We start from the raw sequence: 13,185 nt of genomic DNA on the forward strand, positions 1-13,185 counted from the left end.
AGATTTTGCTCCATTTCACTTCCTGGTACTCCTTTAATACTCAAACCATATATTTTATATTTTTCCTTTCTAAGCTTGCTATGCTTGTTCAAACTTCTCTTCATAAGACTTAACCAGAGGACAAAGTCTCTGCTGGGCTTTTTTGAAACTTCTTTTGTCAATGCAATTAATCCAAGTCTCTTCACCTTAGCCTCAGGCAAACTTTTCAGACAAGGGCAAAAAGTAGCCACATTCTTCACCAAAATACCACAAAACCAGTCTTTATGCCACATTCTGAAATTCTTCTCCTTTGAAATCTCTTGGGCCAGGTCAACACAGTTCAAATTACTCCCAGCAACAAAATCTTCCATATTCCTACAAGGATGACCCATTAAGCCCCACTTAAAGCATTCCACTGCTTTCCAAATCCAAAATCCCAAAATCCATATTCTTTCAAATAAAAGCATGGTCAAGCCTATCACAGCAATACCCCACTCCTGGTACCAACTTCTGTATTAGTTAGGGTTTTACTGCTGTGAACAGACACTATGACCAAGGCAAGTCTTATAAAAAAACAACATTTAATTGGGGCTGGCTTACAGGTTCAGAGGTTCAGTCCATTATCATCAAGGTGGGAGCATGGCAGTATCCAGGCAGGCATGGCGCAGGAGGAGCTGAGAGTTCTATGTCTTCATCCAAAGGCTGCTAGTGGAAGACTGACTTCCAGGCAACTAGGGTGAGGATCTTATACCCACACCCACAGTGACATACCCATTCCAACCAGGTCACACCTATTCCAACAAGGCCACACCTTCAGATGATGCCACTCCCTGGTCAAAGGATATACAAACCATCACATACAGTTAAAGCTTATTATGGGTGATTTTGGATAGAAGCAAGTATTTTACAGGACTGATGTATAATGTATGCATTAATCATTAGCATTTTCATCATTGGGCAAGAAAGGTCCAATGGATGTATTTCCAAGGAAGTAGAGTCTTGAACGTCGATGCAATAGCTGTGCATCTTAAGATGAATGGGTTGATTGATTGGACAGTTAGAGAGAAACAGGCAAAGGGTGGCCTGCTTAAAATGAGGTTTGTAAACTTATTAAACATCATAGTAGTTTGCACATGGAAAATCACTACAGTATTGTAGTTTAGTGCTAAGTGAAAAAAATCACAGGATAGAAATCACTTGGATCTTAGGAGTTGGCTGAAGCAAATACATCTAGGATGATACAGAAAAGCTGCTTTGAAAATTAACAGAAGGAAATGTACAGGGTTTCCTTACATTGTATGTTTATATAATAATTAAAAGAATGCATAAGCATTTAAAACTGAGAGTGCGTGTTAGCAGAAGTGCACTGTAAGAGACAGATTGCTCTTCATTATGCGGCCATCCCAGCAAGAGATGGAAGCACCTGTGCCCACTTTGTGAGAACTGTCCCAAGTGTAGGCTTAAGCCAATGCACATCTAGTCTCAGGTTCTCTGTTGTAACTTAGTAACAGGTGACGCTTGGTGATATTGTTCCTGCTCGGCTTGATTAGAATTCCTTAACAGAGAGTGTTCAGGAAGAGTTCGCAGAACCTCCTGAATGAGTCTGATCATTACTCTGTTCCCCCGAGCAGCACCAGTGTTACTTGGTAATGTTGCTTCTACTAAAATTCACCCAGAGGCAGGTCTGAACTGTTACTGTCTGGTGGAATACAACGTGGGGCATCTTTCAGTTCCGTGAGTCACGAGGGAGCATGAACCTGTGATGCTAGAGTGACTCATCTTCCCCAGATGGCTCACACCTGCCTCTGTGACACTGCAGATGAGGACTGGGTCCCACCATCCTGGCAAACTATAGATCCCCCTAATATTCACTTGAGCAGAGTTTGTGGGGCTTCTCCGCAGAAGTCTAGATGTCTAGTTTATCCTAGGAAGACACCTAGAACATATTAAAGTCGTCTTATTCTGTAGTTAGTTACGTAGTATTTTCACTTTGTTACTTCACTGTTTTAGGGCTTTGGAAAGAACATTCCCCCCGAGTCTTTCCTTTGGTCCTAGTTTTTCAATAGTATATTGTTACCTTGGACCAGTTACTTAATTGCTGAAACTCAGTTTTCTGAAGTGTTAGTTAAAACCTTTGACCAATGTCATTTCTGATGTCCTTCCCAACCCTAAATCCTGTAGTTCTGGATCTCTTAACTTAAGCAGAATTTAACCCTCTTTAGTAGAAGCAGGCCAGTGTTCTCTCTTGTTGGTTTTCTACTTGTTTTTTTTTTTTTTTTTTTTCCTCAGCCTGGCAGATAGTCAGATAGCTGAAAGCTAAGTGCTAGCTACAGTGTCCATTTTTCCAAGTTCAGGTTTCTGGTAGTGATATCCCAGTGTAAATATGTAATTCCAGATGAGTCGTTTACTACATGTGATATTTTAAATATTTAATAGACATTTAAATAGAATTTAAATAATTTAAGTTATAAACATTCAGAGAATTCAGGAATTTGGGGACGGGAAGCTAATGAGAATGAAAATCTGAAAGCTTTTGGTTATTCTCATCTTACCTTTTCATTTGTAGGTTGTGAACTGGCTTGAAGGGCCTGGGTCTGAGCAACTGAGAGCACAGTGGGGCATTGGCGACTCGATCAGGGCTTCCCAGGCCCTGCAACAGAAGCATGAGGAGATCGAGAGCCAACACAGCGTGAGTGAGGAGCTTTCCCTTGGCCGTGGCAGCACTAGTAGCTGGGTGGGACTGAGTACTGCGTGCTGGGTTGCTTCCAGTGTTGGTGTAGGGTATGGAGTGCTTATGTTGAGTGCTTAGAGGTCTGAAAGTGACCTTGATGGCTGAAATATAATCAGTGCCAGTTTGGGCCTGATTCCCATACAGTTCCATTACTTGGTTAAAGAAGCACAATTTGGATGACATTTACAGTGTCAGAGAAATGGCAACTTAAAAATACAGAACCTTTGCCAGTAGTTCCTGAGATGGAAACTTCTGGGTTTAATTGTTGTTTCAGCAAGTATTAATCATATAGAATAATGGGTTTCATTTGTGAAATTTTTATAGTTGTATATCAAATGATCATATTCACTTCCCCTTTCAAACCCACAGTTGTCACCACCCCCACCCCATCCCATTTCCCCTTTCCCTTTCCTTTTCCAAGTGGCATTTCTGTGGTCCTCAGAGAGAGGGCCGTTGCTGCTCTCTTGGGAATATGCAGTAGGATTATATGCTAAGAGCCACAGCACCGACATCGTTAAACACAGGAGATCAGGTTTACGTCGGGCAATAAATGAATCCCTAAGCTGGTTGTAGAGAATAATGACTAAAAAGAATTTAAAATGTAAAACTTGGCAAGTGGAAGAGTTCAATATTGTTTGGGTTCTGCTGTGGGGCAGTCAGCCTGGCTTCAGTGTGAAAGTCATGTCCAGTTTGAGAGGAAGACACTCAATTTTCTCAGGCCATGACATTTTAAGTAGACTGAAAACAAAATTGGAAAAATTAACATTGAATATGTTAATTTGCATATTCTTAGAATATCTTCAAAAACTTGTCAGTAATAATAATGTTGGACTCATAAGAAACTTAAAAATGAAATCCTATAGTTGAAAGCATATATATTTTCATGCATTTCACAGCTTCCAGCATGGATCTCTCTTTTATGGTTAAACGAAGTTGTTGTGGATAATTTATATTTAACTTATAAGCCCTGTTCCTGAGGTTATAATCTTTTTAATTCTCTTGGTTTTTGTTTTTTTTTTTTACATGATATAGTACTAATTAGTTTGTCTCTGATTTTGATTTAATTTTTGGTAGTGATTTGGTTTGTAGGAGCTGCGTGGATTATTCTGGAATGCATTATTATAGTATAACTGGATTATATAATTTGTTTGCTTATTTAGTTCTTAAAATCAGTATGTGGCATAGAGCATTCCTGACTTTATCTGAAGAGAACTTAATTATGCAAGACTTTTAGTGAGGGTTTGTGATGTGAGAATCTGAAGACATTTGTGTTTTGTTATTTAAAAAAAAAAAAAAACAAGAAAAACACTTATAGGTAGAAAATGGGTTATACACAGACCATGTATAAGTTCACATTGGATTGAAAAACACATTGTGTGTTTCATGAAGTGTGGATAAAGGTGCAGGTTACACACAAAGGTGTACCTGTGTAGCACTGTCTTTACAAGGCCATTACATTACTTTAAAGAAGCAGTGTACTACGGAGTCTGTGTGCTTCAGCGTACTTTGTGTGCTGAAATGTTTGCAGAACTTCTAAACTGGAAAGGACCCCTAGCCGGGGTGGGGATATCTAGAGGAAGATTCTTCAGGTGCAAACACTGCTGACAGACAGACATGCTTTCCTGATATTGTAGTGGATCTCTGGGCTCCATGTGGTCCTTTCCGTGTCTTCTCTTAGAGAAGTCACTCAATTTAACGAATAAACCTAAGAGAGAGCGTGTTCTTCGTCATGCCCTAATTCTCAGGCTGTTGGTGCTTGTGGACTTGCAGAGACAAATTGACGTCTTCACTCCTAGTCCTGGAGGAAAACACTGATGACTCCCCACGGATTGCACTGAAGTCGTGTGTGCTGGTTGGGATTCATTGCATAATTGGGAAGTGTGGAAAGACTGGGTGGGAGTCGGGATTAAATGGAGTCAGCCACAGGTTGGAAACAGCTAAAGCTTGGTGGATGTGGACTTTTATTATTGTGTTGGGTTGCATTTTGGTTAGATTTGAAATTCTCCCTTGTAAGGTTTAGAAAGAGGATTGAACTATTTTAACCAATAGGTGGCGCTGCACCGTCGTTGACTTGTGAAAAGGTTGGTTGATAATACATGTGCTAACTTATGATATTTAAGGTTCTAATATTTAGTATTTTATTCAAGACTTTCTTAACTGAGTGTAGTACAGCATGCACCTATAGAGTATTGCCCTAACTTTGAAGCTAATCTGGTCAATATAGCCAGTTGTAGACCATCCAAGACTACATAGTGAAACTGTCTTAAAATCAACCAACCAACCAACCAACCAACCAAAAACCCAATAACAAAATTGAAACTCTTGTTTGTTCTTTGTAAATAAGATCCAACAGCTGGAAGCATTTATTGGTGTTTCTCAGGTCTTGTGAATTAATGGCAAAATTTAGTATTGATAGCTAATAAAGATAGAATTTAGAAATGTTTAGTATACTATTTGCTTTAAATTACAATGTCAAGCATTAAATTCAAACTTCACATAAAAGCTAATAATGGAGAATTAAAACTACAAACTCAATACGTTTGGCTGTTTAGGATTAGTATAAAGAAGAATGAGACTTCTACTAACACACAGCTCTTTGCAAGGGATATGGTGTAGAAATTCATTTAGCTTTTTAGTACAACAGAGAAAATAGTAAGGAATGTGATGGTGGTTATAGAATCTGACAACAAATTTTAAAATCTTTTAGTTAAATCTTGGTGTGGTGTTGCATACCTATAATCTCAGAACTTTAAGGCAGGAGAATTACAAATTGGAAGACTCGAAACATTAAAAAATTTTTTAAAAAAATTAGTTCAATAAAAGTCTTTTGTAGGTTGGTAGAGGCAACTGAAGCAAGAAACCTGTGGTAAGAGTGTGGAGTGTGGTCTGTGAAGCCTGTTTAGTATTCTGTCAGGATCCTGGCCATAGAGGCCACATGTATGTCCTGGTGTGTACCATCTGATAGGAACCAGTAGTGCGCTTCCTCTTGATCCTTCCTGTGTGGGAATCACCTTGGGAGCCTGACCTGGCCCTGTTTCCTTCATCCACATTGGGATGCTTTTTCTGGTACAGCTGTTGTAGATGTTCAACATTCCAGCAGCGCCACTGTCCAAACACTGGCAGCTAAGACCTTAAGTCTTGGTGCTGCAGAGAAGACACTCATGCTCATTGGCTGACTGTCTTAGTGCTGCAAAAAAGACACTCACACTCATTGGCTACTGTATCTTTCTTCAAGCCCCAAATCTTGTGCTTTTTCATTTCATCATACTTAATCTTATTCCATATAACAGATGTATAAGCTGGATAGATCAGGTGAATGAAAGGCAGTCTGCTCACCTAAGGGAACATACACTGTAATCCCCCCTGTTGTAGGAATAAACACTTCAATTGACCTTCAGTGCATATTATAGACTATCCCGGTCTCCATGACTCATCCTAGACAGGCTGCCGATGTGTCTTTAGGACAACCTCACTTATATAAATCAATAAAATCTGTATCTCTAATCAAGGTATTGATTTTTAAGACACAGCAGTTCTTGTGTTATATTTACATCCTTGGTGAGATATACCTCGTATACCCTGGGGCCCCACCAAAGAGCTTAAACCTTCTGATGAGCACCAAGCCAAGTGAAGCTTGAAGTTCTCAGTGAAAAATTATTTTCTAGAAGGCTAACCCCTTAATGTATTGCTTTGCTTAAAATCATTGCCACTTCTTTTTCAGGAAGTAGACACATTTCTTCAGAATACTAACTAAATTTCTAAGTGCTATAAATAAGGCAGTGAAATCACAGTCTATTTGGGAACATGACATCAATTTTCTCCAAGATTCCTTTCACATTAAAACAGCCATTCTTGGACTGGTGAGAAGGTGCCTGCTGCCAGGCCTAATGAGCTGAGCTGTGTCAGAGGTACTCATGTGGTGGAAGGAGAGAAACTTCTCCTGAAGGTTGTCCTCTGACCCGCCCCCATGCTGCACATTAGCACATAAGACACACAGTGTAAAATAAGATGTTGACATCTACTCTCCATTAGCCGTTGTAATAACTTTTTATTTTTAAAATTCCTTAAAAACTAATTATGTTTCTAACATAGCCAATAAAATAGGAAGACAATTCTTACCACCACCATTAATGCAACAGTAACTTGACCTCCACAGTTTTGATAGTCTAGGCATAGAGATCTTTGTTGTATGGCTTCTCATATGTATTACTGCTGTGTCTTATTCATGTTAACCCAAAAAATTCCAGACATTTGCAAAAAATCATCTTAAGTAGGTATACTTAATTTAATACCAAGTCTGAAATGTCTATTATAGTTTGTATATTTATTCAGTGTGAGTTAATTGTGTGCATTGTTCTGAATTCTTGAGTTGTAGCAAAGTCTTACCATATAGAATTTACAGTTAAGTCAGGAGAGATGGGGAGTAGAGAGCAATGGAGAGGTGTGGTATTGAGGCAAGGCCTCTCTGAGGAGATGGCACTTAGTCCCTGAGCCTTGAAAAGTGGTGAAGGAGGAATTCAAGCTCAAGCTCAGACTCGGTGCTGGAAGCTGCTGCTGCAGAAACATGATGGAGGGGGATGTCGGTGTTGCCAGGGAACGGGGGAACAAGGTGTAGGCAGAGGCCCGGTCTGCAGCAGGACTGTAATGCCTTTCAATCTGTAAGAAGCACTTTTTGAGCATAGACTAGTGTGGAGTTCGAGGTAATAAAAATGAAAGAGTAGAGACTACGAAAGGAGGGAGGCAGCAGACAGATGAGCTGTTGAGTCATGGGGTGGAGCCTGGGGCCTGGCTGGTGGAGGAGCTAAGCCTTGGAGTCTCTGGTGGGTGTGACATGGTTGGTTTCAGAAGAATGGTAGTACAAAATTAGGGGAAACTTCTTAGGAGAAATTTGATTAGGAAAAATTCAAAAGAGAATAGTAAGTGAGATAAAATGAGTATTGAGAACCCCTAAAAGAAAGGTGTGTGTGTGTTAGTTATAGAAATGATTTGTGTACAGGTGTGTATATATGTTCAAGTTTGTGTGTGCACATATACATGTATGTGTGATTTAACTTAAAACATTAAGGTATAGAAAACCTAAAATGTACATTTAAATATATTTCAGCTGATGTTCATGCGGATGAAAGTAATCCAATTGAAAAAGCTCTGGTGGGTGATACAGACAACATAACTCCAGAGGCAAAGCTCTGTGTCTGCAGCAGTGAACTGGCTGCAGGGCGCTGGGTGTGGTGGCCCACAGGGTGCAGGGCTCCAGAATTGCTCACAGGTTCTCATGAGATGCTTCTGGTTCTTCCAGTGAAGCAAGGAGTAATATCTTAGAAACTGTATGTTCTCTCTCAGCCTGCTTATGGTCAGTAAGTGGGAGGCAAGTGTGTGTGAAGAGTGTGAAACCTGGAGATCATGAGGGGAAACAAGGTTCTGAAAGAGTCCAATAAGATGCATGTAATGCAGCGGTGGAAAGGAGAGTGTGAGCGCGCGCGTGTTTTGGGGGAGCACAGGCACAGTGCCAGAGATGTGTGGAAAAAAGAGGAAAGAAGAATAAAACTAATTTTTCTTTGAAAATGACATTTCAGAATAAGGCTTAATAGGTTTTTTTTTTAAAAAAAAATAATAAAACTTTGAAGTCTTTGATATAATCAAGGCACAAAGTAAGATATGTAAACACATGTATCCTGCCATTTACTACCCAACAGTGTGGAGCGGGGCAAGCATTGAAAATGTATTTTCCTTTATGTTGCATAAACATTGACTGAGCGATGTGATGTTGGTAAGCTATATATAATCTGTGGAACATCATTGCTACTGACCACAGTTGTATAGCACATTGCTGTAGTACCATAGCCACATGAGCTGGTATAGTCACAGTAGGCAGAGAAACCTGGTTCTAGGTTGTGATAGGTACATGTATAGAAAGAAGCCTGCATGGGTCTAAATGGAAGTAGTGTGAGTCTGTGACCCAGGGTAGAGGGAAGAGCAGGAGGCTGCCAAGCTCTGGGCAGAAAACCTGCTGACATGGATTGGTGGACACCATAGGATTGTAATGTTAACATGCTAAAGGCAGGCAGTTGGGATCAGTCCTTGGAGGTCAGAGAACAGGATCCATGAAATTGAGGTTTAGGGAGCTGTATAGTAGCAGGCAATCAGCTTTTGTGGTGTCTACAATAGGTCAGTAAGATAAAGAGAATAATACAGTTCAGAAGAGAATCAGGGAGTCAGGGATGAAACCAGGAGTTGGTGTTGGTAGATGTCTACATGATGGAGACACTGTGAAGAGAAAGCCAAGCCTTTGTGGCATCCCTCTGTGGATAGGGGAGCTGCAGATGCACTGAGGCAGTGGTGAGGTTTGGGGACTTGACAATAACAGTCTGGAGGTAATGATGAGGCATGAGCTCACCCAGGAATGGTGGGTGGGATGTTCTTGATAAGAACTATGGTTGGTTTGGGAAAACTCCAAGGGTCCCCGTATTTTCTGAGTACAAACAGGCTTCCCTTAGAGCAGGGAAGAAGGGCCACTTAGAAGGCCCAGGAGAGACTGGTTTGTGGCTGATTTGGGGTCACAGTGGAAGGATGTGAATATTCTCTATTTAAATAATTCTGATATGCGAAAATTTCTGTTTCTCTTCTTGAGAAATTAGAACTAGTGCTCCAGGAGCAAATCTGACCTTTAGATTGCTTTGTGATGCCCCTGTTACAGGAGTGGTTCGCAGTATATGTGGAGCTTAACCAGCAGATTGCAGCACTCTTAAACGCCGGAGACGAGGAAGATCTTGTGGAGTTGAAGTCTCTGCAGCAACAGCTTAGCGATGTTTGCTATCGACAGGCCAGTCAGCTAGAATTTAGGCAAAACCTCCTGCAGGCAGCTTTGGAATTTCATGGTGTGGCCCAAGATGTGAGTACCTGCTCTGATTCCCTTCCCTTTCCTGCAAGTGGTCCAAACAATCTGCACAAACTTTTGTAGGTTTGCATGCCCCGTGATGACTTTTCTGGGACAGTAATTTTCTGGTGGAGGTAATGAAATGAATTTCTTTAATTAAGTTATTTTGTCATTCCGCATGTGATTGGATTCCAAGCTAGTAGTTCACTTTGATGGTTTCTCAATACATGTGTTTTGTAACATAGACAGAAATGGAACCATCAATAACTTCTTGCATTCTGCTGACCTTCCTGGTGCATGCATCCGTGTGTCCCATCTTCTAGATAACCTGCTTTCTGATTACTCATCCTTATCTTTTAACTGCATAGTCTTTCCAAGTGTATCTGTGATGACCTCATTAATCATTGACGACTTGAGCTGCTGGTTACATCAGGGTTGTCTCTTTGTCCCTCTGCTTTAGTTGTCTCAGCAGTTGGACGGCTTATTAGGGATGTTGTGCGTAGATGTAGCACCAGCTGATGGAGCATCGATTCAGCAAACTTTAAAACTGCTTGAAGAGAAGCTGAAAAGTGTTGGTAAGCAGATTTTAAAAATGCTGAAACCAAAGAGTTCTTTGTAAAAATATTACCATGGTTAGAGAGTTAATTTATAAACTGAACTAATTATCGTTTGCAGTAGACACAGAAACAAAGTATTAAGAGGTTTCATTCCTTGAAGGGTTATAATTTATGCTAAAGCATTTATTTTCCATTGTAATTGTTCAGGCCTGCCTTCCTTGGGCCTTTACCTTCTGTTACTCAGTCAATCTACAGGTGCTATGTCTTGCATAGTCCAGGGACATCTATGTGTAATGCATGCCAAAACCATATTTTTGAATGTTCCATGGCAAAACCTGCATGCCTTAAACTGTGTTTTATTCTGTGATTTTGTTATATTTGTTGCTATATTCTAACCATGAGAAAAAAAATAGTTGGTTTGATTCTGTGCCTTGTGTCTCCACACTGGGAGTAATCTCAAAGGGAAAGTGTGGTCCAGTTCTATCAGTCCACCTCTGACACTTGGCATCAGGACCCTCCCATGTGTGTGCAGTAGGAAACAGTGAACTTCCTAGCGGGAAGTAAGGCTGAGAAGGGGCATTTTACAGCAGGAGTGAATGGAGAAGACGCTGAACAGGGAGGGAGGTCGTAGAAAGTGATGACATATGATTGAGCCAAATTAACTCATTATGAAAACAACTTCAGGGAATTAGTTTAAAAAGCATTTTGTATTGACGTTTTACTTGCTTACAGCCTTTGTTAATGGATGGTGTGCATAATACTATTTAATATTTCATATGCCAAATGTGCTTTTAAAGTATCAGAAGTTTTCTTGAGCCACACTTTTTCTCAAAAGAGAACTCCTATGCACGTGTCTAATTTGGCGTCAGTACATCCTGAATGGTGTTTCCCATGGCATGTGAGCTGCAACTCACAGCTAGTGTTCATCCTTTTATTCTGTTCAAATATTGTGAGAGATTTTGCAATCTCACAAATATTATACATTTTTAAACAAAATATGTGCACTAGTTCCCTAAAAAATGGAACACAAAAGCAAGAGGAAAAAAAAAAACAGAAAATAGTATTTGCTGACTAGAGACTCTCATACTTCTCGTTTTCAGCAATAGTCATCTATGCAGATGTGTGCTTTGAAGATTCCATTTAGGGAGAATTTAGCAAAGTGGAAAAGAGGTCCAGTTAAGCCCCATTTAAAGGTTCTGTTGCTTGAGATAGTCAAAGATCTGCATCCTGGCATGTCCCTGTGTAGAGTCTACATTTAGAACCCATGTCTAGCTGTTGGGAGGAAGCACCCTTGCTAAGAGACTCAATCCCCTGTTGTTTGTTTTAGATGTAGGATTGCAAGGCTTACGAGAAAAAGGTCAAGGTCTCCTGGATCAGATCTCCAACCAGGCTTCCTGGGCCTATGGCAAGGATGTAACTATTGAAAATAAAGAAAACGTGGACCACATACAAGGAGTGATGGAAGACATGCAACTTAGGAAACAAAGGCAAAGTCTAAATGTTAATGTTAAATTTTATAAAGATAACATGACAACAGTTAACTACTCTATATTTTGCAAACTCAAATCTCTTACCTGTTATATGCTATGTATAGAGTAGGTTTGAGGTGAGTGTGACAATTTCTGTGTAATTGTTCTGACAACTAATGCTAATTCATTAGGTGAAGAGGCATCTCTCCCTTTTACTTGGTTGTAAAGATTTTAGTTATTCTTAGATACTCATATTTGCCTTAAGATGACCTTTTTCGGAGGCGTGTGCTTTTTCTGTCTTCTTAGTTTAGAGTTCTGTTAAGTCTTACCTAGTTGTTTCTGTATCTCATTTTCTTATGCAATATATCCAATATTGTGTTGGCTGTAGGATTAGACAGTGGGCTGACACCAGTTTTGTTTTCCTTGATAGACTAACAGGAATTTAAGGCTTTAAGGTCAACTTGTGGGTCATGATCCCTTTGAGGGTCACATAGCAGGTATTTATGTTATGATTCATAATAGTAGCAAAATTACAGTTATGAAGTAGCAACTAAATAATTTCATGCTTAGGGGTCATAACAATATGAGGAACTGAAAGGATCACAGCGTTAGGACAGTGAGAACCACTGGTCTAGAGACTCAGTCTATAATAGTGACCTGGAAGTGTTAGAAAGTAAAAAGATTAAAATTACAGAGGCAAGAATAGGCACAGATAAGGTAATCTGACATGGTTGTATGGAATATTGCACACATGCAAACTTAAGTCATAGGAAATTTTACAGAAATTTCCATCCTACATCATGAAGAGTTGCAGGACAGGGGACTCCTTTGCACCCTGCCCTCCTGCAGGGTCCTTCCCAGCAGCTTTTAGGGTGAGACCGACCGTGTTTGTGCTCTGGCTTCTCTGACACCCTCCTGTCTTCTCACTCCAGCATTGTTTCTGGTCCAGCCTGGTTCTAGCTCCTCCTGTGAGTGCTTAGATCTCCAATAGGAAATATAATAAGTGTGTACCCAGAACTGGCATGGGAGGGTTGCTCACTCTCAGCCCATGTCTTCTGATGGCCCCACTCGTTCTCAGAGCTCAGCCCTGTGCAGGTGTACCCGAGCTCCTTACTTCTCTGGGTCATTTTCTATCCCTCTATTTTTTTCTGCCCTCATAATCCCTGTCTGCTTTCTCGTTCCAGTGTCAGTAACTTCTAATCATTGTATCTAATAAATGCTCAGTCTCAGGAAAATCAGAATATTTGGACCTGACCTGCTTGATTCTGAATCGCAGTGGACACAGTTGGTGCTGTCTCTTTGAAAGTCAGTGACATCTGTGTCTTATTTCAAATCACCCTCTTGGCTCCATCCCTTCTGGTTTCTCTTTCTCTTGCTAAAGTTGTGACTTCCAGGGCTCATGGGTCTCACTCTCCTCTCTGGGTGTTGTTTCTGAGTGTGCCCTGTGTACTCAGGGCTTGCTAGCTACCAAAGGCTCCCTGACTCAGGATACCACAGAGGACCTCGAGTTGGATGTGGCACATTCCCCTCAAACCAACTCTGTCTAGATCAGATTCCTTTCCCCCCAAGCTTTGC

At 40.5% G+C, this 13,185-nt stretch overlaps 1 protein-coding gene across 3 annotated transcripts in view; it reads left to right on the plus strand.

Annotated features, from left to right (window-relative positions):
* Positions 1-13,185, plus strand: part of Sestd1 (SEC14 and spectrin domain containing 1) — a 96,916-nt gene that overhangs the window by 74,669 nt on the left and 9,062 nt on the right. For all 3 annotated transcript variants that reach the window (XM_085834744.1, XM_029472050.2, XM_021150523.3), the window contains 4 exons: positions 2,546-2,668; positions 9,405-9,599; positions 10,045-10,159; positions 11,469-11,628. In XM_085834744.1, coding sequence (XP_085690870.1) covers positions 2,546-2,668; positions 9,405-9,599; positions 10,045-10,159; positions 11,469-11,628 — 593 coding nt within the window. The remainder of the gene's footprint in view (positions 1-2,545; positions 2,669-9,404; positions 9,600-10,044; positions 10,160-11,468; positions 11,629-13,185) is intronic.

The sequence above is a fragment of the Mus caroli genome, unplaced genomic scaffold, assembly GCF_978045245.1.
Source record: "Mus caroli unplaced genomic scaffold, Mus_caroli_1 scaffold_2, whole genome shotgun sequence".
Lineage (NCBI taxonomy): Eukaryota > Metazoa > Chordata > Mammalia > Rodentia > Muridae > Mus > Mus caroli.